At 38.0% G+C, this 24736-nt stretch overlaps 1 protein-coding gene across 2 annotated transcripts in view; it reads right to left on the reverse strand.

The window, feature by feature from the left end:
* SLC16A10 (solute carrier family 16 member 10) overlaps positions 1-24736 on the reverse strand; it is a 72911-nt gene that overhangs the window by 3206 nt on the left and 44969 nt on the right. For both annotated transcript variants that reach the window (XR_009967370.1, XM_062632510.1), the window contains exons 3-5: positions 23767-24205; positions 2622-2765; positions 475-703 (exon numbers count right to left, since the gene is read on the reverse strand). Coding sequence is in view for 1 of the 2 variants with exons in the window: in XM_062632510.1 (XP_062488494.1) it covers positions 475-703; positions 2622-2765; positions 23767-24205 (812 nt within the window). In the remaining variant the exon portion in view is untranslated. The remainder of the gene's footprint in view (positions 1-474; positions 704-2621; positions 2766-23766; positions 24206-24736) is intronic.

Genomic DNA, 24736 nt, shown 5'->3' on the forward strand with positions numbered 1-24736 from the left:
CTTTGGAGTATTACATGGAGAGTATTGTGGTATTATCTAAGTTCCACAAATTAATAAACCATGAGCAGTATTTAAATTCACCATATACTCTGTAGCACATACTGAGAAATCTTCCAATTTAAGTGCACTACATACTATGTAGAATGGAAAATACAGCCAGAAAGACATGCAACCATAGAAAACATATTAGCAGTTACAGACCATAGAATGGTTAGGGTTGGAAAGGACCTTAAGATCATCTAGTTCCAACCCCCCTGCCATGAGCAGGGACACCTCACACTAAAACCTCTCACCCAAGACTCCATCCAACCTGGCCTTGAACACTGCCAAGGATGGAGCATTCACAACGTCCTTGGACAACCAATTCCAGTGCCTCACCACCCTCACAGTGAAGAGCTTCTTCCTAACACCTAACCTGACCTTCCCTATTCAAGTTTATGCATATCTGTTATGTTTAAGCATATCTATACTTACCCGCAATGGGTGGTCCGACTGTCATAGGTATTGACATAAGTCCCAGTAGAAACCCTATGGCCTGGGAGACATCCTGAGCCCCAACAAGTTCAAAGGCAATAGGAGCCATAATGCATATGAAGCACCCATCAAACAGGCCCATTAAGAGACAGACAGCAATGAGACCTCCAAAGACATTGCACAGTGGAATCATCATAGACATCAGGCCAATAAAGAAGAATGAGGCCACCTAAACATGATCAAGGAGAAACAAAAATATGTTGCATCAAATCAACAAAGATTAAGGCAATAGGTGGGCTTTCCTACATTTGTAGTGAATTAAGCTGTCTGCCTGTATTTACTTTAAAATAAATGTAAGCAGAATCCATGGACTACCACCATCAGAAGTTACATACCAAGATAAAACACACACATACAACTGTCATAACATGCAATCAAAAAAATTCCACTACCCATTTCACAAGTTTTCAAAATGCATTTGTAATGAACTATACTGCAGGGATTATGTAAGGCCATTTCTTGTGCACCAATAGTTTTTGAAGTTACTCTCTGCTTGTTTCACAAATGAAAGCCACAAAAATACCAGAAGTTTAATACAGCTAATGCACTATAATTGGACTCATCACTGTTGTAATTAAAGGTAAAAATATCAGTATTATGAGTGATTACTTCAGGATGCTTGTCAACAGAAGTGTAATGTGGAAGTCTCATTTCAATTTTTCCATGTATTTTCCTGTACTTCTGTGGCCATGCATACTTACAAAGACTTTATATTTTAATCTTAAATTAAGATTGTTACGTTTGTTGTAAATTAAAGGAATAAAACTATCTTCTAGCAAAATAAAGCTGAATTAGAAAGAAAACAAAAAGGTAAAGAGTTTTGCTTATGCACTATCCATATGTCAGGACAGGAAACTGATGTCCCGCCTAACTGCGCAAACATAGTTTCCAAACAAGACATATGAATTGCACATGCAGACCACTAAAGAAAAACATTGTCACTTAAGAATTATTACACATCACAATTTTTTTTATGGATAAGTGACATCAAAAATTACTTCACTGGAAAAAGTCTTCAAGCAGAGAGATACATGAAACTTAATTTACAGGACAGCATAGCAATTCTTTTAGTTAATTTATTTGTAATGCAGTTATCTGCATTTTCACTTTTTACCTTAATATTGACATTTCCTAAAAGTGTAACAATGGGTATTAAATCAACGTAAATGAATGATACACAGTACCAGCCTCTCATCGGAGAATCTAAAGTTACCTAACTATGGTAACAAATGCTCCATCTTCAGAAAGGTGGCTCTCCTGTAAGAATTGTTTTCAGTAATGTAGCACAGATAATAGCCATTAGATGTCTCCCTTGTTACTCATTTTAAATAACAAGAACACCCAGCGGTTGACAACGTGCAAGTTTTTAGCTAAAGCTTTTCCAAAAATCTACATGAACACTGCTACATTCTCAAAAAATATCATTTATAAGTGTGGAGGGTAAAAGTGTATGCTCTCCTTCACCTCCAAGCTTCAGCATTTCTGGAAGCTGTGCCTTTTTGCAAGTAACCCTCTTCATTCAGCAAAATTTCCTCAGCTCAGCACCTCTCACTTTCCCATGGCTTTATCACTGTGCACTACACACCGAGCATACTTAACACTAAAGTATCATCTATCAAGAAGAGATCCAAAATCCTTAACAGGAAAACATGACCAAAGTACAAAAGCAAAAAGAAAAAACCCAAACAAACAAAAAAAAACACCCAAAAAAAAAGAAAAAAAAATTGTCTGCAACCATTATGAAACCATGGGATAAATAAAACAGGGAAGCAGAATCTAGAGAATTCCCAAGGGTCTTCTCAAATGCTAATGGTTAGTAATTCCTTACATTCCAAGCTGAAAACAGCCAGCATGTAGCAGACATGTTTCCTTAGCATTAAAAACATAAAAAATATAATTTAAAAAAAAAACATGAATTTTGCACCAAAGGCTCCTGGTATCAAAGCCCATACATTGAGTTTCCTGGACTTTTGATGTTTCTCAAATTTGAGTCTCCAATTAGTTAATTCTGCTTACTTAATTGTACCTGCAACCAAAGCCTTCAGAATATTGTTTGACTATTGCCGTGGAATGCTGTGAAGACGTACCTGTAAGTAAACTTTTTTTGCACCAGGAATATAATCTGCAACTCTGCCAAAGATCAATCTGCCAACTCCTGAAGTAATGCCCAGACACAGCAGAAGCACTTCTTGTGGCACTTTGTCACCAAATCTCTCTTTTACATGCTGCATCTGTTTAAAAACGGGGTTAAAAAAAATAAATTGGCTTTAGAATTAAAAGGAGGATAAACTTCAGAAAACTTGAGTTAAACAGAACTAATCTGTGAATCTCAGACTTACAAATATGGTTACAAATGGTCAACTAAATTACTCTGCTTTTACGGATTTTAGAATAGTCTTGCACTGGCTTGATCAGTATTAAGTGCAATACAATAAAACCAATCTAAACCACATTGTTGCTTTATTCACAATTAGGAAACTTAATTCAAGAAACAATATGGCTGCATCTAACACCAAGAAAATTGAATAGAGCCTGAGGTATTCTCCTCAACCCCATTTAATTTCCTAGTCACGCATTTAATGTAACGCAGAATCCACAAGGGCTGTCTAGAACTGGCTGCTTCACTGGCTGGGGCATGCTCTGAGGTCTGAAGGCACTGAATGATTAATGAGTATCATTCCAGTCTTGTTCTGTGCATTAAGACAGAGATACATGCTACCAAGCTTGTAAACATAGCTCAGGGCAGGAGCAAGAAGCAGAAGGGCAGAGTGTTGAAGGCCAGATGGTGCAAGTAGGAGATGCCCCCCCAGACTGCCTCATCCTGACATGCACAACCACCATGACATCCAGGGGCAAGGAAGAAGAGCAGGAACTACCTGCAGTGCCAAACACAATAGCAAGCACTTGTAGAAGAGGGTGCAGTTACAGCAGCACTGAATAAGGCAGGCAAAGAATGATTTATCAGCTATTCCAACCTGAAGAACTAAAGTATTGACTGACGGTCTTGATAGTAGGTCATCAACTATAACGTGATGAACTACCAGTGTCAGTAATTCTAACCTTTCAAGTGCTGTTAAGGAAAAAAAAAAAAAATAAAAAAATTGGTTCCACAGCATTGGTTGGTTGTGGGTTTGTAGTTGTTATTTTAAATCAATGACGAAGGCCAGAAATTACTCATAAGAAAGATTTTTTGCACAATCACATTTTGAAACACACATGGCAATACCAAACATGCCAAAGTGTGTGTTAGGAGATGCAAAAATCATTTGTGTAGTCTTGCAGTCTCTGTGCTCATACCTAGTTCCAAACAAGAAACTGTAAAGACTCGGAGGTGTGAAGAAGCAAAAAGAAGAGATGGATTTTAAGTAAAGATGTTGTAAAAACATTTGAGAGACCAGGGAACAAGAGGCTGACAGACCTGGATGGCAAAAGCCGCATACCAATTTTGTTATTAATTCTGATTATGTGATAATGTGTTGAACTACAGAACCCTTAATATTGCATCTATAAAATCTCAAAGTCCAGTTTTAGTAAATACTTCTAGAGCAAAACAGTCAAGATTCTTTCCTGGCCAGAGCCTTTCTCTGGCTGCCCCCCTTTCTCCAGCAAACAAGACATGCTGAGTGATGGTGATTTTCTTAAGTATAAAATCAGCTGGGTTTTGTTTACATGTCACAAAGTCTATTGAATCCAATATTAATTTGTCCCATATAATTGATTTTGTCAGAAAGGAAATAAAAAAAATAAGGGTTAGTGGTTTTGTTTTGGTTTTAAAAAAATAACTGCTAACTTTAATTGAGAACACATGCTTGCTCTTTCTATTTTTTAGTTTGTTTTTTCTTTGCTTTTTAAGACACATTTGGGAACAGAATATTATTTTGCATCTGGAATGATATTTCAATATAAAATATAAGTTGTTCTGTTTATTCCCTTTCTGTCAAGGAGGAGAAGAGGAAAAGGGGACAGTTTTCCCACCCTTACCTATATGTGCCCGTCAGAACCTGCTGGCTCAGCCAGGAAGAGAAGCCAGGGTATTTTCTGCCATTCCTGTCACCTGTTCCGCTTCCATGTTTCTGCAGCCTCTAGCTTGTTTAATTAGCAGACCCAATTCACTCGCTCCCCGGAGTCTTTTCAAGAGGTAAGATAAAGCTCTCCATCTAGGTAACTCTTAACCCTGCATCTGTAACTGAGTAGGATTTCTCAAAGGAGCACTCAGGGTGAAATGCAGTCCTTTTAGACAAGTGGGAGAAAATAACCACTACTCATCTCAATCTTCAAATATATAAATTAGAGGCTTCTGTTTTTTTTACCTTTCACCCCTCTTAAGCACACCCTTACATTAAAGAGAGCTTCCAGCTAAATGTAAGGAGGGGGGCAGTAGGCAGTGGCATAAGCCACCAAGATAGTTCAGTCTCCAGAGATTTTCCAGACTCAAGTGCACAAAGCCCTGAGCAACCTGTCTGATCTGAGAGCTGACTCTGGTCCTTAGCAGCATCCAGTGATCCAGTCACTGAGCTGTAACAGCAGTATTATTAACTGAATATCTGAAAATGCAATGATTCAGGATTAATTCACTACTGTAAGTGCTAACTCATTATGGTCTTACAGACACTTCTTGTAAGAATAGGTTAAATATATTTATAATGAAGTAGTTCTAATGAGATTCAGATTTCCACATATTTTCAGCTGTCAGAACTACTCAAAAATCCCATGATGGGCAATTACTTGTGAATCTTCCCAGGCAGCATTTCATGCATTAACGCTCTCGTCATTGCAGAGCTACACAGGCTGTAATTATATGACTCTAGGCATTATCTATGTCTATCAGTCAAATGGGGACCCAGGCACACAGACACATCGAAAGCCAAACCATTTCCCTATGGGTTCCGCCTGCTGTCATTAACATAGCTAGCTTTTCACTCAGAGCTGTGTGCATGCTTAATGGCAGGTCTGTTCTTTCCAAATGTAGAAAAGGCAAGAGCCAACCAGTCCAGACTAGCACAGCTCCTTTACTAGTTTTAAATAAGCTATCCTCATATAATCCAGTTTTCCAAATCAAGACATAGACAGTGGACAATATAACTGAATGCATCCTTGGCACCAGCATTCTCCCTTATACCCTTGCTCTCTTAATATCAACATAATGCATACACAGATCTCCAAATTCTCATTATTGTTAGGATGAGACTAGAAAAAAAGATTAACCACTTGGTAGTGACTGACACATATACTGTCTTGGCTAACCTCTGTCCATCCAACTGAGACCCAGATTTTGCCAAGATCTTCCACATACAATGTGCACACATTTCAGTTGTCTTCATGCACTAAATCAAAGAGAGCAATCTGAGCGTAGCTGCAGTTCCTTTTTCCAAACACAAAGAACTTGAATCTGAATAAAGCAGTAAGGAACTAATAAGAAACAATTCTCTCTGTCAACTGCTTTCTTCCTGTGTATATTCCATTTTAGGAATTTCCACTCAAGTAAAGCTTTAGTAGGCTAAATTCAATGCAATCTCTCACTGAAAGAGGTGGCCAACAGCAATATATAGCCTAGAAAAGTTTGAGCACACACAAATCACCATTTTTAAGTCCTGATGCAAATCGTGATGTCTGATACTTTCATTCACAACCAGTGCAAGGATAAAGGAAACATTTACAGAGTACTGCTGGTACCATTCATAAATCAGACATATCATTCCTAACTGCTCCAAACTAAGTTCCCTGAAAGAGTGGATGAGAGTTCTTTTGGTTTTGATTTTTCTTTCCAAGACAGGAAAGTAATCTCCCCTGAAGTATAAGCACTTGTAATATCCAGAACAAGAATAATGTTTTTCCAGTACTAATTGGCCCTCTTAGCCATGCAACAGTTTCAAATCCAGACACTCAATTCTAGACTTGTATAATGTATGAGACTTGGCCATCACTCTAGGCACGGCAATATCTCCATAACCTACTGATTTGATTATAACTGCCATGGCTTTCAAAAACCCATTCAGTATGACTGGATGAGATGATGGCTTTATTCCATCACTCAAGATTTTTTTTTTTCCCAAGCTGTAAATGCAAAAAAGGCAAAAAACAATAATAAACTAAGTGCATGTCCACGTAAGAGTACTGGCAACTGACAGGACACAAGTGGAATGGGCAGAAGGATTATAGTGATGTTCATCTTCAAGAGTGCAATTAGAACCTAAAAATTTCAGAAACATAAAAGCTTAGGCTTATTTCACTCACATCCACTGATAAAAACAACCTCACTGATGATATACAGAACTTTCTGTGCTGTTAGTGCCATCACACAGCAGCCTTCCTTCAATGAAGGAGTCAACCACATTCCTGAACAAGCTGATTCCTTCAAAGGCCTTGAAGGAAAAAAAAACACCAACTGGTGGCCTTGATAAAGATCAAGAAATTTGCAGTGAACTGACCTGGCAGACTGAAAGTTTCAGGATGGGCCTAAAAACAAGGTATAAAGTAACTCTGGACAAATCGCTGTTTATTCTTATAGATAAGGACTCACCACAAAAATGAGGGAGAAGGAAAAAAAACATAAAAACTTGGTTGCCAGAGAACTGTATAATACCAGGCACAGGAAAGATAATTCAACACAAATACAATTCTGGTCCAGACAACACCAAAGAATCTTTTGCTGATGAGCCAAAACCTAGAGAGCAAACCGGCAAAACTCCTGACTCCTGAGCATTTACTGAAACAAAGATCTTAATGTTAAGAGACATAAAATAGCAATGTTAAAACCTAATGCAGATCATTTGTAAGGGAATGCCATCATGTCTTCACATGACAAAAATATGCGTATATATTCATCTTCAAGATAATTCCTGTTTACATACATGCCACAACAGTGAAAGTACTTCTTTATCTCTGGTCAATTTAATCTACATAATGAACAAGGAGAGAATTACAGAAACAAGTTGATTGTTACATGGCAATCAGGTAATTTTTCTACTATTCCACTAGGCGAAGAAGATTAAACAGAATAATCCATATATCATGAAGAGACAAAACAAATATAATCTGGATTTCTTAAGTAAAGCTGAATATAACAGTTAACAGGTTAAAAGTTAAGCCTATTTAACATTAAAAAGTTAAGAATTTAGATTAGGTTAAAACAGACTGAGGTTGACAATTACACAGTTAAAGTAACTTTGTTGGGGTTTTTTCCCAAAGAAAAATTGCTAGTCCTGAAGAAACTTGCCATAAATAAGAATCATAATCATCACCATCTCAAAGCTGTTCACTTTAAGAGCCTGTGAAGGACAAGTATGATCCCAGAGATCAAAATAGGCAACTAACGCCATAAAACTTAAAATGGAAAAACCCAGACACTGGTTGTTAACCAATAAATGGTTTTCCTACTTAGAGTCACAAACGCTAATTCTTTTTAAAGAAATTAAACCAGTGTTCATGTCTTGAGAGAATGACTGCCAATGTGTAGACCTGAAATATAGTCAGGGAATAGTACCAGAAAGCATGCTGGGAACTGAAGAAAGCCTGAAGCATGGGGAGCAACTCTTACACTGCAGCACAAGACAGTCCATGATTTCGGCTCTTTCCCTTTTCCACTCCATCTCTCAGGATATTTTCAGGTCCTATGCTTCAATAGTTCCTAGAGATGCCAACAGATAGGAACCCACTGGAGCCACAAGAGACAGCATAAAGAAATGGGTACAAGGATAGTGGTGGATTGGTGTGACTTAGCAGCAGCAAGACAGTTAAGGCACACATGTAACTGCAGAAGCTCACAGTGATTGAGAAAATGGATGAGGAATAAAGCCAGGGGTAGGTAAGAACTGCTTACATGTAAATGAGAGCTGAGAATTGAATGGTCAAATAACCTACCCTTTGTAAAATATTTTTTAAATTGTTTCTCATTTCTGACTATAATCCACAGCTTGCAGTCTTAGTTCTGCTTGTTCTTTGTGGCCTAAAGCCACCTATTTCCTGGGCTTATCTTACTCTAAAACTCAACTAGCCTCTATGTCCAAAATCAGCTCTATCAGCAAGTCCTAGAGAGTTACAGGTCAGTCACATTCACTTGAATTTCCAAAACAACAGCAGGAAAAAAAAACACACAAAAAAAAAACAACCGACCAAACAAAAACGCACAAATACCCACCAAAAAAAAGACACAACAACCAACCCACAACTGTTTTATCTAACCTCATAAGCTAAGGATCAACACAGATTAGTAAGAAAAACATCCTAATTTTCCTCTGTTACATGGTAGGGTAGCAAACCTTGACAACAAGGGGAAGGACAGATTAACAAATCTTGACTTTGGCCAGCATTTAGAAATTCCCTCAAACAAAAATTCTTATGAACCAGACTGGAACATATGACTTAAACAGAACAACTGTAAACATGAATGTTCAAACATTTGGAAAGGCTACTTTTTATTAGAGATTCACTGCAAACCGAATATGCCAAAGAAGACTCCATAAAAACTTGCCCAAACCTATCACTATTTAACATTATCATTAATGATGTGAACAGTGAAAAAGAGAATATACTTATTAAATTTGCAAATTACATCTAATGATGAGTATTGCAGGCACTGTAAAGAAAAAGACTAGAATTCAAAATCATTTTGGCAATCTGGCATATAAGTCAATAGTTGAAATAAATGTGCTTAATTTCCATAAAAGACATTGAGGAAATAATATTCAAAAAACACTATATGATGTAAAAATCAGATGCATGAATACAATATGGAAGAATAATCTGGGAACACACCTTTAGAGAGGGAACTGAAGGTTTAGCAGATAAAACTTCAGCATGTTCCAATGTCATTGTATTACAAAAATAATAGAATATTTATCAATTCATGACATGTGACCTTCATATACTGCTCTGTACCAGTAAGGCCTCAGTTGAATTATTATGTGCTGGTTTGGTCATTACTCACTATTAACGACATGGACCCAAGTGTACAGAATCCAAAAGAAAGATCTGGGAATAAGCAGAAGTTTAATGAGCATGAGTTGCTTACAAAAATAAAATAAATAAAAAAAAAAAGTCTTTTACCAAAGTAAGTCTGTACACAAAATAAACTGGGTAAACTCAAAAAAATGGTTAAATTGGATAAAGTACTGGGATACCTCTACTCATATTTTCTATGATTTCTGAAGTAATTTGATGGGTGTCTTAGAAGTCACAAATACATACTTACTGAGTGTTATAACTTGATTTTTTTTTTAAATTATTATTTATTTTTTAGCTCTAGCTTGGTAAAACTCTCCTGCACATTTGATTAAAAGTAACCTTACGACTGAAGAAAGCAACTACCTGACATCACAACTTAAATTTTAAAGGCAGTGTTCAAGGCCAGGTTGGACGAAACCTTGGGTAGCATGGTTTAGTGTGAGGTGTCCCTGCCCATGGCAGGGGGGTTGGAACTTGATGATCTTAAGGTCCTTTCCAGCCCTGACTATTCTATGATTCTATAATGCAAGTCATTCTTTTCAAATCATTGCAGCATTTACTAATGTGATAACACTAAAGTGTTATCGGTTTATAACACGTAATTAAAACTAAGCACATTATATGATATGCTATGATTAAGAAATTAGGGGCTATCAAAGCAATGGATTAAGATAACTTATACAAATACCCAAGTAACAAGAAAATACTTCATTAACCACTGACGATTAATGTTGTACACACCAGACTTTTTAGATAACCACCTTGGCTAATTTTTGTAAGCACAATTTAAGATGGATTCTCAAAGTAGCTAATAGGAGCAAAGCAACTAAAACCTAATATAGTAAGCTTATCCTCTTACAATATTAAATTAAAAGCTTATAGTATGGATTAATTTTATTTAGCATATTTAAGTAAAATTGCAGTACAAGTCTGCTGCTACACATTCAGTTTAGTCTTCCCCAACTTTAAAAAAAATACATCTATTGTACTTGTTTGTCTAGTGATAATACCTTGGCCTTGACTTTTGAATAAATAAAGTAAAATTTTATTAGCCAAGTTTAAAAATAAAAATAATGAGAACACTGAGAAGAGGAATACATAACTTTCTTTCCTGTGAGGGGGTTGAGGCACTGGAACACGTTCCCCAAAGACGTGGTAAATGCTCCATCCCTTGCAACGTTCAAGGCCAGGTTGGACAGAGCCTTGGACAACATGGTTTAGTGTGAGGCGTCCCTGCTCATGGCAGGGGGATTGGAACTAGATGTTCTTAAGGTCCTTCCCAACACTAACCATTCTATGATTCTACGATTCTGTAACAGCATATACTATTTATTCAGAAATAAGTACAAGGATACACTAACAAAAGTGATTTCCTTCCTTAATTTTGCCTAAATTAGGAATTGCTGGATATACCGCATAAATTTCATAGAAAGCATGTATTTAGCTTCTGGCAATGCAGTTCAGCAAAGCTGAAGGTAAGCTTACAACTGACTTATGTTCTCTCTATGGGAGAGACTGACTCTCAACTGACTCTATGGGAGAACAAGTGGGACTGTGTATTAACCAATTAAATGAAGCAGTATGTGAAAAAAGGTGAGAGCTAACACCATAATACAACAAGCGAGACCTTTATTAGAATATTGTGTTAGCTACAACATTTACGTGTCACAAAAACAGGTCTTCTCACTGCTGAACTTAAGATGTCTGCCTTAGCCAGCTAATCTTCCTCACAGATTAAAAAAAAAAAGAAAGGCAGATTCTTTGAGAGGCAATTCAGAAGCCTGACCCTGATGCTCCAAATTGCTCTCTGGAGAATCTTCTTATTCTTTAGACCATAAGGATGAGTTAGTAAAACTAAAGGTCTTTGAGTCAAGTGAGGCAAGTAAATACCCCTCAGCTTGCAAAATGTGTTGAAAGACAGCTAATAAAACTGATTCAAGGCCTCTGAAACCTGCCATACTGAAAACCTCACCAGGCGAGAACTCATGTTCTGTAACTACTCAGACAGGAAGATGACAAAAGCAAAGAGAAACATGGGAAGCTGGACTAAGATCGGAATGAAAATAAGCATTTATTTACGTTAGTAATATTAACCAGGAACAAAAAGCTTTTACTAAAGAATGGATTTCCATTTTACAAAATAGCACTGCTACCTTAAGTAAATTTTCCAACCCATCAGTAGAAGTAGCAGTAAGATTACCAGACAAGATTGCATGACTCATTGGGAGGAGGACAAGGGGGGAAAAGGGTATGCACACACACACAAAACAATGACTTACTACAGTAGCCTCTTCTAAAATTTACGAAAATTGCATTTCTTACCTTTCTTGAACAGCACATACACAACTAAACTGGAGTTAACTGGTTAGTAAAGTAGGGATTCATCCATCCATCTAAATGCTACAATGATACTGTCATCTTCTAAGAGAGACTGACTTCCTTACTTTTATCAAGTTTTCAGGACTAGACTCCTTAGGTGAATAAAATCAAAACACAGATTCTCAAACCTTTTTTCAACTGCCACATGTTTATGAGGGCATCCATAGCACTTTGATATCAGAGGTCTATTTGTGGACGTGGTCACCATCACCTCAGCTTTTACAGAGCTGGGTGAAGCACCTGTCTCATTCTACTGGGAAACACAGAAGAAAGCTCTTGTGAAAGTCTCAATTGTAGATGAAATTCCCAAGCACACTGCCAAATATCTACCAGATCAGAGCCCAGAGAAATTGAATCAAGTAGTCATATTTTCATTTAAAACACCACAAAGATTATAATTATACTCTCCTGCTCTTCATAGAGATATAGTCTTTACTCAAGATACAGACATTTATGCTTGATTTTCTTTCCTGCCTAGAGCAATCCAAAAACCATCTCTCCATTTTCCTAGGAAATATTCCACTGAGTAACAATGACAAATCTTAATCATTTATTAAAAACCTGAATAATAGCTCACAGCTTGACAATTACTGACAATCAAATGGAAAGAGTTAGGTTCCAGGATTTCCTCAAAAGAAAATTGAAAACACATGGAAAGAAATTTGCAGCCTGAACAGGATTTTAAAAAGCAAAGAGAGTTTCTATGCAGCAATTTTTGAGCAGAAATTGGACACAAACAGGTTTGTGTTTGAGTAAGGGAAGGTTCTTAATTGTGGTGATTAATTTTCTTTAGTCTGTATGAAGATGGAAGGAAAAAAGTATGATCTGAGGATTCTGGGCACTTGTGGAGCATGTATAGTTTAGTTCAGGTCAGAATGCTTCAAGCAACCAAAGACAGGATGCTGAGTTTACCATTAAAGTAAGATTTAAAAGAGAGAGAATACACTTTACAATTTAATCTGACTTTAAACTGTATGCTCTGTTTATTATTAGAATAATCTGTATTCAAGAGTACATTGACTAGTGTGCTTTTAGAGACTGACACAATGGAAATTGTAATGCACTCAGACCTCTTAATCAGCTAGTATTGCACATACTTGAGGAAATGTTTTGCTCTTATCCTTCAACATCATCGTGCTGTTTGTACCTGAGTATACCCACTACCTAGAATACTTTTTGTAAACTTTCATTTACTTCTAAAAAACCCAGAACTATTTTTATTCTGTGTTTTATTCTTTTCAGTTTCTATTCTTTCTGTACTTCGGATTTTTATTCTTTTCTAGTACTTATTTGGAAAACTTAAATACGCTTTCATTACAGCTACAAGCAGGAAATAATCTCTTTTCCCATCTCCACCCACCCCAATGTCAAAAATGGACAGTCTAGCCAAGAATATATATCTGCCAGATCAACATTGAGGAATACTGGGAAAAAAATGGGTGCACAAGATAGTTACAGAAGTGGATAAAGAGGGAAAATTTCACTAACCTGGGCAGTAAAACTGCAGCAGATGTTGAGATCTGAAGGGAGATAAATGCAAAGATTAGAAAAGCAAGTAAAGCAGAGGGAGACACTGGGGTGTCAGAGGTATCTGCTTAATAATTATATTTGACCTTTACAAAACCAATGCCTTGTTAGTCTTCCACTGGAGACAAATATGGCAGATTAAGTGGATGAGGAAGGCGATAGTGCTAAAATTGACAACTAGATCTATAGTTTAAACTTCTTAGAGTAACTGCAGTATAGAGAAATATCTGCTTGACACACAGTTATGTGTTAGTACTGAACATAATTTGAAAGATATAAACCTATCATTACACAACAAACTGAAAGATCCTGGGAAATAAAAGATGTGATAAGACTTCAGACAAATGACTGATGCAGGAAATCTGAAGAAATGAACAGGTTTCTTGAACAGCAGCCCATAAAAGCAAGTGAATGTAGTAATGGAGGCTGGTTGTTTTCCAGTTCAAGTAAAAAAAAAATCCAGATGTAACAATTAGATATTAAATATTATTTTACACAAAATTCTAAAAGTAGCAAGTCATGACATAACACAAGTGGTTCACAAAACAGAGACAGTACTTACCTTACAAGAAGTAAATTTATTCAAGATGTGCTATGTGTACACATTTTATCGTGGATATGTTTAAGTTTAGAGATTTTTGGTTACTAGATTCCATGCAGTATTACTATCATACTTTTCATCATGCTTTGCACTCAGACATAAAGGACAACATTTATATCTGTGCTTCTATTTGTATCCACTGTGGAATCCAGGGACTTAGGACTTAAAGGGAGGAGAGAGGTACGGGATTAGGACCGTACACACAGAATGCACAACCTGAAGAGCTTTGCTTATTGCAAGATACGCAACTCCGTTCTACTACGGTTTCTTGAGCAGATGCGTGTCCCATTGCAGGGAATACAAAGCAACTATCACTTTCTATGCAGAGAAACCACTCTTACAAGAAGAGCAGATGAAACTGGTTTCTCAAATAAGAAGTCTAACTTAGACATGCTGCACCTGACATCTTGTTGTGTTAGGGAACACAAGAGTAGAGGAGGCTTGAAGAGTTACAAAAACATTTGTAAGCAATGTTACAGATGATGATAGGGTCTTGTTGGGCAGAGCATCAACTACTTCAGTGAGATTCATCCTGACTATCTAACAGCTTGTTCCCATATGGTAGCTCAGATCTGCTTGGAGAATCTTGGGTGATTTCTATACACTTCATATTTTCCAGTATAATTCTTCTTAATGACCCAAAGCTTTTGCTTGGGGAGGGTGAAACCTACAAGTGGAAAATTATTATTCTTCTAATTGAGCAGAATAGAGACTATTTTGTCCTGACTAAATAAGGCCTTTCAAAAATTGGGTATATGAAAGTTAAGACAGTTTTAAAGTACATGGAAAAAATTCCACCTAAGTTCCTAGACAAACTGTGGCTACAGAGGATCTAATGAGACCTTGGCTCTTCATTTCTCCAAGTTGATCGCACAGGAGGACAGTTTTTACTGCCACATGTTCTAGGGGGTGAAAGTTCAAACACTGAATCTGCACAGCAGAATCTGACCTTTTCTTAAGAAAAACAAGGCACACCAGTGATACAGAGTGAGAAATGGGTAGACACAAGTCAAAACAGCTGGTTGATAAAGAACAGAGTTGAAGGACAAGTTACCCTGATTCATGTTAGGAAGGTGCCCCTATGTGGTAAACAGTTGTAGAAAAGTTAAATCACATGAAGGCATCGGGGGGGGTGTGTGTGTGTGTGTGTAAAATCTGCTAAAGAGCTGCATTTTCTATAACCCATATCAGCAAGTCCTCCTATTCATTATGTTGTTTCTAAGGGGGAGAGGGGGGAGAGTCACAACATGGGGGAGGATAAAACTTCTTAGCTAAAGAATAGGAACAAACTGGATGTTCCAGCAACAGATTAGGAAGTACAGACCAGCAGACAGCACTATCTTTTTGTCTAAGGACAGACTATCTAGGCAGAGTACTAGCCCCAGCAACTTCAAAGTAACACACGCAAAAGATCTGGAGAGAGACTAAGCCACACAGAGAACAGACTAATATTATCTGAGCTGTGTAATTCTGTGAGGCAGCCTAAAAATTAGTTTGCCCCTATGCATTAAGAAGTTCTTATGATTAACAAGTACTTTACAGCTATTCCAACCACCTCCATGCCCCTCCCAGGAACAAAAATGTGTCTTGTTAGGATGGTAAAGATTTTTGAATGTAATTTAGTTTCCACTTGAGAAGCAGACTGCCTAAATGATTTAACCTTTAAGTTCCTATCATCTGTTCTGATGAGATATCTCTGAAATACATTGCTATAAAGCTTCTCTACACAGCAAAAGGATCATGACCTTTCTCTTTGATAACAGAAATTACAACTGCAGCATTGTTCATAACTATCTTTAAGCACAGAGATCGTCTAGAGAACAGATTCCTGAGTTCTGAAGACAGTTTACATTTTGAAGGTACTGTATCTGTCACTAAAACCAGTGAGCTTCCCCAAGAGAACTTGTTGCCCCAGATATCAAAAGGAGGTTCCCCCACAGACACTTAAGAAACTCTTCTAGTATTTCACAAGGGCAGAAACATATATATATATCTATACATAAAATACCTGCCTGTGGAACAGGCCAACCTTCATCAGCCCATGTGATCACACATACAGCCTGGTATGTGGCACAGTGTACATTTTCACTATTGCATATTGACCCACAAGCCTGAACAGTCTCCAGAACTTACCACAAGAAAGGTACACCCTTGCAAATGTGGAAACCAAAGAGGCCACCATCACCTTCATACCAAGGGAAAAGGTTTGGCTTCTCCAAGCGTTTAAAAACCCTACTGAGGTCTCTAAATATTTCACCACTAAATATTGTCTGTAGAGAACATCTGTCTGAATTAGTCAGCTACCACAAAGACCTGGGTTAAAATCCTAAAAGCTGTCAACAAGTCAGATGACAAGGGCCTAGTTATTGTTAATGGTTTTGACCCAACAGAAGCTGAGGAACTTCACACATGTGGCATTATTATGGAAATGTTGAATTCTGAAAGTCATGACAAAAGAACCAGTTCCAATTATGTTTAATTTCAGTTTGCAAATTAATAGATTTCCCCAAAGCTATTTTTTTTTTTTTTTTGAGATGAAAATGAGTTATTTCCTACTTTGCAGGAAACTTGCTATTGTAAAAGGTGTCATTGGAAGGGCAGCTGAAACACCATGGGAGGCAATGAATAGGAAACAAATTGAACTAGAAGGATTATCCAGGTGAAAAAGAGCCCAAAATGACTGGGTAATGACAACTCAAATGCTCAAAATGGTCCAAGCAGTCTCCAAAGGAAACACAGCAAGGTTCTCATCTGTCACAGTTGTTTATGGACTGAGCAGAGCAGGGGATTAGTGGCCTGGTAAGAATGCTTGTCATCACTGGCACGTCTTCCCAGCTATTCCTAAGGTCTATAAAAAGAAAAGGCAGTCAAATTGATTGCCTTCATGCAACATATAATACCATAGGGAACAAGGGATCTCCTCTAAATTCTTCCAGACACAGTGTATTCCTGGTTTCATACAGCAAAGCACAGCACCACAGAGGACATATACACTGTGGAATATTTTTATTTTCCAGTGAAAAACAGCTATACAGGGTTCACTACTGGCATCCAGGCTTAGAGACTAAACTTTCACTTTATCATCACAAAGTTTCCTCAGGAATCTGAAAAGGCAACTGAGGAGCAGAGCCAGCTAACCTCCTATTTTCAAAGGAGATGCCAGCAGAACCTCAGAGTCTGTACTTAAACAATGGCCCTGGGGCTGCTGTATCTGTCTGGAATACCTTTTAGCTGGTCAGCTGCTTGGAAGCCTCTTTACTTTTCATTATGCAGTTGACGCAAACCTTAGAGACCAAAAATCATACTTTGTTTCTTAGTGGCAGTTTCTAAAATCTGAGGCAGGTTCTACTTATCTTTTCCAAGTATTAAGTCTGCAGTCTCGCTTCCCTGTTTGTTGGAAGTCCAGCTGAACCTATTCCTGACAAGTACAGATTCATAGTAGCAATGAGACTCTAAATCTTCAGTATCTATCTATGGAGGAGAATAAATCCAGTATTTGAGTCTGCCTGAAGACAGATTCTCCCAGGGAAGTTGTTTGAAAAAATGGCCAGGCACACACCATTTTTTCAAATCTTAAGCAGCACACAGACAGAGATCACACACTCCACATAGCTACTGCTAACCAAAAATCTCTACGAATGCCAATATGCACCCATCACAGAATATGAATGTGGATAAGCATTAAAGTCAGATTTACACAGTAAATCAAGGAATAGGTAGCAAAGCAGGGTGAGAAATATTGAAGTTATTTTTCCTGAGCTATTCCAAAGGTTTAAGAGAACAGTCAGTGTTATGGTAACTTTCACACTGCATATCAATTACATACAAGCCTATAGCCGTATTTAAACAACAAGCTTAACTTTCCAAGAGATGTAGTTATTCTTTAAAGTGCTCTCTTCATAAAAAACAGTTTAGACTTAGAAAAGTAAACTTTATCAATACACATTTTTTACTGCATTGTGCTAGGTATACTTTGCTCCAAATACACTTAATCATTTCCTTGAGATAGTCCTTTAAATACAACTTTGAAAGTGTTTTGCATTTCTGTTGTGGACTCATATTTTAAACCTGAATGAACTAGACTAGTTTTTATTTGCCTATTTTAGGGAGATGTTAAAAGAAAAAACTCTCAAATCACTGCAGTTTAGACTAGTTTAAAAATTGAGAGGAATAACAACCATTTGATTTAGTAACCCTATGAATTACCAGTTTGATCCTCAACAACCTGAATTAATGCTTTAGAAGTCTCAACCCAAACCATTCCATATTGTAAGTCAAAACCTATTTATAGTATTTCTCACAACCCAGTTCCCCAAAATCACATGGAATGGAAAACCTACTAATGGAATTTGACACCAATTAAACTGGGATAAGAAAAGCTCTCCCTTTTTGGTTCTCCCTTGTGAGAGCCAAAAGGAATATGATGCCTATTCCACAGGCAGCTGTATCTACCAGTCAGAGACTGGTAATTCTTGCCAGCTCTTTGTTATGAATCCTATCTAGCATGCCATAATTCACTTGTTTAGTTTTAGTTAGAACTTTACTCAAGGAGCAGGTTATTTTCTCTGGTTTTAACATTCTATCTGGTTTTTTTATTCTATCTAGAAAATATGGTACAGATAGTTAAAACTGTGAAGTCCTGGCTAATTCTGTTATTCCAGAGCTTTTATTTCTGTCCTACTGCAAGTGTCACAATGTGCATCCTCTTTTCTTCCAATATGCTTCAGGAACACAAGAGAGAAATCAGGGCTTGTCCCAGGTAGGGTCTCTGAGTGCTTCTGAGGCACTAGGAGCTCCTCTGCTGCAGCAAGCCAGCAGACAGCAGCTGATGTGCAGTGACAAGAGCGCACCAAGTCTGCAAACTCCAGTTGCCATGGAGTGGTGACACACAGTGACCAAAACCAGTAGGACCTGTAGCACCTGTCTTTCACCACATGGTCAAGAGCACCCGACACTCTAGCAGAAACTGCCTTTCCAGGTGGGAAAAATGGGACCTGATTAGGTACAGTAACCAGGTCTGAGGCCAAAGGGAAGAACTGTAGGCACAAGGCTCTGTATTGAAATGTTTTCTCTTAGGGCACTTGGAAGCAGCATCCCATTCTAACAGTCTAGCTATTGTTGGTCAACCCTAACGGTGGGAAAATTTCAAGAGTTTCAGCATGACAGAAACTGTCACTTGTCCAAGTGCCATATCTCTTTTACAGTATTGCTACAGTTTCAAAAATATGCAGTAAACAATGGAACAATAGTACCTTTCATTTTCAAAAACCGAGGAAAGTAATCTCAGGTTTGGTAGATGTATCAGCAGAAAGTTATTTTTTTTCTTATAGCCTTTGACTTATCTGGAAGTACGTACTTTTATGTACTTCTGTCAGTACACAAAATGTGGGTTTTTTAATCAAAAAGTAGACAAAGCTGTGACTAAGGAAGTTGTCGTGGTTTAAACCCAGTCAGGCAACTTGTTCACTCACTCCCAGTGAGTGGTGCCAGGCTGACAGCAATCAAGGGCCCCACACACACACTGGGGCTCTCCCCTTCCCCGCTCCTGGAGGAACGGGGAGGAGGATCAAAAGGGTGCAACTCCCACGGGTTGAGACAAGAACAGTCCAGCAACCAATGTACAACACAAATCACCACCGCTACCACCAACGACAACAATGATAAGGGAAAATAACAAGGGAAGGGAATACGATACCACCGGCCAAGAAACAAGACCCACCCCGAAGCCCGTGTCCTTCCGGGTAACTCCCAGTTACCCCCCACCCCGGGCATGACGTGCTGTGGTATGGAATACCTCTTTGGCTAGTCTGGGTCAGGCGCCCCATCTCTGCTTCCTCACAGCTTCCCCTCCTCCCTGGCAGAGCATGAGCCTCACAAAGTCCTTGGTCAGTGTAAACATCACTTAGCAACAACCAAAAACATCGGTATCACCAGCACTGTTCCCAGGCTGGAAGTCAAAACACAGCACTGCACCAGCTACCATGAAGGAGAAACATGACTGCTACTGCTGAACCCAAGACAGAAGTCCAGAGCTATCTACTGGAGTTGAAGTACCTGTGTTGATGGGCGGAATCCATGCTGTCCTTTGATGAAGACTGATCTAGACACTTCCTCAAATACAAATCCACAGAAACTCTCTAAGATTTTAAATAGCCCCCCAGCATGCGTCACTGCCCACTAGCAATAAATGCTATGGTTCTTCACTTATGCATGTTTTCATAAAAATAAATATCTTTTAAAAAAACCAACAAAATCTTAAATATATGACCTGGAGGTATTAAAACATTTTTCATACTGGTCATTTACCCAAGACTAAGGTTAGAAAACATCTTAACACATTCTGGAAGCAGAAATACTGCTATTTATGTAATGCAAGTTTTAATTTTCATCAGTAATGCTAGGGATTATTTTATTAAACTATTTCTATTTCAAGCTTTCTGAAAGATTAGTGAGCACTCACATAGTACTAAATGGACCATATATATAAGCAAACAGAAATCTCACATTGATGTTACTTACATAGTTTTTTTTAATCAGTGTAAACACATGAATTTTTATTCCAATTCATACTGTTTATTACCATCCCTATCATACGCACTGATCAAAGTTTCATTTAGGCTTTAAATATTTCGAAGTATGGTTAAGAGTCCTGGGTACATAACACAAGTTAAGTAGTACCTCAGTCCTCCACAGATTCTTTGCGTGTATTGAAAGGTACCTAAACTAAGTTTTGCATTGAATTTAAATCGGATGTTTTAAGATATTAAAGAAAAAAAATAAAGCTAGTTTCCATTTAATAATGCGATCTGCAAAACCAAGAATGGAACCTAAGCTTCTTGTTTAGAATGGTTTTAAATAAAAGTAGTGGGGCCTTACTGTAAATTATTTAATATTTTCCCTCTCTGGTTTACAGGAGGACCAGAGAATTATATAGGAAAATTGAGTATTTACAGACAAGCAAATTAAAACAAAAACTTGTGGTTGCAGGAGGTGGTGCTGATAATAAAGCTTATCAGGGAAGAATTCCTAAGAGCTGGTGAAGCCTCCCCTCTCAAAAGCAGCATACAGAACAAACTGACTACCACCGAAGACTGTGTTATAAATAGTTAAGCATACTTCAGGTTCATGGTTTCTCTGAAACTGAGGGGAGAAAAAAAAAAAAATCCAACAAAAAAAAAGCTGGCAAGCTGCCATTTAAATCTGAGCATTATTTTGAGGTCATCTTAAAAATACCAGATTCTAACCGTACTGTTTTCTAGTGTTGATCAAGCATTGTATCAGAAACCACATTAATCAAGTTGTTTTCCTGTACTAGAGCTGTATTTTGCAATCAGAATTTGTGCCAATCTGATATAGGGAAAAAAAAAAAGTGCAGTCAGCAAGAGTGAAAGCACACTATAAAAAGAAAAATAATATCATATAAAAATAGAGGGGTTTGTCCTCTGTCAGTCAACCAGCAGCTTCAGTCGAGTCTAAAACTAAGAAACATTCCTACAAGTATCTTGGTAAGAAGTTGTGAGCTGTTTGTTAAATAAATGTATTTTAGAGATTCTATGTGACTCCTTATATAGCCTTGTTCCTTGGTTCTCTGCAAATGTTGACAATCATTTACCACCTATCCAAGAGCTTTCTCTAAAACATCCCCCTTATTCTCGTCTGAACACTGTTTCATTTCAAAACATCTCTACAACACTTCTGGGCAAACAGCATAAGATGTCACAACAGCTTAGTCATCCAATTGTACAGTCTTTTGAAATAGTCCAATTCCAAGTGTTTTAGAATGAGATCTACACAATTAAAAATTAAGTAACAAGAACCAGCCATGAATAAAAGGCAGTTTACAGCTGCTCAAAAACCAAACCATCCCCCACCCTAAGGTAATTTTTAAAATGAGTATCTGATGCAGTGTCAGTAACCTTGCCAATGTATTACCAGAAAGCGGTGGCAGCACTTGTGATATTGCACACAAATCCATAGGCTTTTAAGGAGTTGAAGACATTTATTATAATTACTTCTACTGTTTTATCATGGATGAATAATAAAAACTAATATGATCCTTCTATCTTTATAGCTGGTATCAGTTCATGCTCTTTATCAAACTCTCCTGAATATGTGTAATGCTCTAAGTAGAGCACCCCATTGCAGGTTGTGGGCTTTTGGTTTCTTTTGGCTTGTTTTTTTCCCTTTCCCTTTTAAGCCTTTTAGTTTGCACCTCTTCAGTTCAGACAGTACCACCAGGAAGCTGTCCAAAAATAATTCACCACTTAAGTAAGAAGTGCAGTGACTGCCAGCCAGATACATTTCATGCAATGCATATCCCAGTTGCCTCAAAAAAAAAGAAAGAAAAAAACCCAAACCCTGCTAGGGAAACAAGTTAACTTTACTACATGCATAAGAAATTGCTGATTGCCAGCTTCCCCATCATCAGAAGCTAACATTGTAGATGACAATGAAAACCAGCTGAATTGGCAGTTAGAAGCACCACATAACATAGAAGAGTTATGGTTAAAAAGGACCTTGAGATCATCTAGTTCCAACCCCCCTGCCATGGGCAGGGACATCTCACACTAAACCATGCCACCCAAAACTCTGTCCAGCCTGGCCTTGAACACTGCCAGGGATGGAGCATTCACAGCTTCCCAGGGCAACCCATTCAAGTGCCTCACCACCCTGACAGGAAAGAACTTCTTCCTTATATCCAACCCAAACTTCCCCTGTTTAAGTTTTAACCCATTACCCCTTGTCCTGTCACAACAGTCCCTAATGAAGAGTCCCTCCCCAGCATCCCTATAGCCCCCCTTCAGATACTGGAAGGATGCTATGAGGTCTCCATGTAGCCTTCTCTTCTCCAGGCTGAACAGCCCCAACTTCCTCAGCCTGTCTTCATACGGAGGTGCTCCAGTCCCCTGATCATCCTCGTGGCCCTCCTCTGGACTTGTTCCAACAGTTCCATGTCCTTTTGATGTTGAGGACACCAGAACTGCACACAATACTCCAAGTGAGGTCTCACAAGAGCAGAGTAGAGGGGCAGGATCACCTCTTCTGACCTGCTGGTCACGCTCCTTTTGATGCAGCCCAGGATACAGTTTGCTTTCTGGGCTGCAAGCGCACACTGAAGCTGGCTCATGTTCATTTTCTCATCAATCAACACCCCCAAGTCCTTCTCCACAGGGCTGCTCTGAATCTCTTCTCTATACCCAACCCGTAGCTGTGCCTGGGATTGCTCTGACCCAGGTGTAGGACCTTGCATTTGGCATGGGTTAAACTTCATGAGGTTGGCATCAACATAATTAATTGAGTGCTATAGCAGTAAACAACAAAGCTAAAGTTTGAGACCGGGAAATCCAAGTATTTTTCTTTTAATAAACCTGGAAAATGGTCAACAAAATACACCCTAAAATTTGCAAATTTTAACACACACTCGCCTCAAGGAACAAAATTTACAAGTTTTACTTGTTTTCTCTTATTCACTCCTTCCATTACTCCACTGAAATACACAAGTATCATTGACCATGTATGCAGCTCTACCAATACTTTTCTAATGATTCTTGTCATGGTTAAAGTATTTTAAACCCTAGACTGAGAGCAAGGAACTAAAATTTTACCTGACTCCACTAACAGTTCTGATGGGAGCCCTCTTAATCACAGACAACATCAAAATTAATTTCATGTTTTCCCCCAACACAACAACTTGCAACAACTATTGCTTCCTATCATCTATCACACAAAAAAAATAGCTGTAGTTTTAAATATATCATATGTAAGAAGAAACATGCACTTACCAAGTGAACATAAGGCACAAAGTATCCAAAAAGTGCTGCTGGAATCCCAAAAGCCCAGATTCGGTAACTGAGAATTCTGAAAACTGAGAAATTACAAATCTTTTTTCCTGGAGGAAATCTGAACTTTCCCTTCTTTCCTCCCTCTGTGTCTTTGGCGTTGGAAACAAGGGGTTTGTATGTAAAGCCAGCCAGGAACAGAATAAACATGAGGATGCACAGGACCCGCAAGGTGTTGTATAGACCAACAGAATCAATCAAAACTCTCAAGAGGAAGGGCAGTGACACAGTGAACAAGCTGCTGCCTGCAGTGACAATGCCATTCACTAGTCCAAGGCGTTTCTTGAAATAGTGCCCCAGAATGACCAAGGACGGCTGGTACGCAAATGAGCAGCCACAGGCGAATAAAACTCCATAGGTGAAATACAGAGGTTCAATGGTGCTAGATCAAAAGAAGAACGAAAGAATCCTTAGTGTTTGTACAGCACTGTATGCTCGCATGCACCTACCATACGCAAGACAGTTTTTCAATGAATTGATACATTTACAGGATTTAAGAGTTTGTATGTACTTATAGTTGAAATACACTGTGTAAGTATAATTCAGCAATTATTCCATTTCCTTCCACTAAGATTTTCACAGAATTAACTGAACAGATAAAAAAAATATTATATTTAAGTATAATTACACTAAATAGTCAGACTAAGAGAAAGATTTAAAAAAAAAGTCATTGTCAGGGTGAATTAACCTAATGTAAGTTCAACCATTGCTGGGGGTTTGGCTTTTTCTTTTGCAGAAAACGGTATTGGTTTGGTTTGTCATATTATGTCACTGTGTTAGCAGTTCAAATGGAATGCTGAACACTCCCCCTGAACCCAGAAAATAAAGTATTGCATAGTTTACTATAAAAATAAAACAGCAAAAGCAGTCATTAATAGTGAAAAAGAAGCCAAAAATCCTGTCAATTTTTTAC

The sequence above is a fragment of the Pezoporus occidentalis genome, unplaced genomic scaffold, assembly GCF_034315485.1.
Source record: "Pezoporus occidentalis ecotype Australia unplaced genomic scaffold, CSIRO_AGI_Poc_V1 ctg39, whole genome shotgun sequence".
In the NCBI taxonomy this organism is placed as follows: Eukaryota; Metazoa; Chordata; class Aves; order Psittaciformes; family Psittacidae; genus Pezoporus; species Pezoporus occidentalis.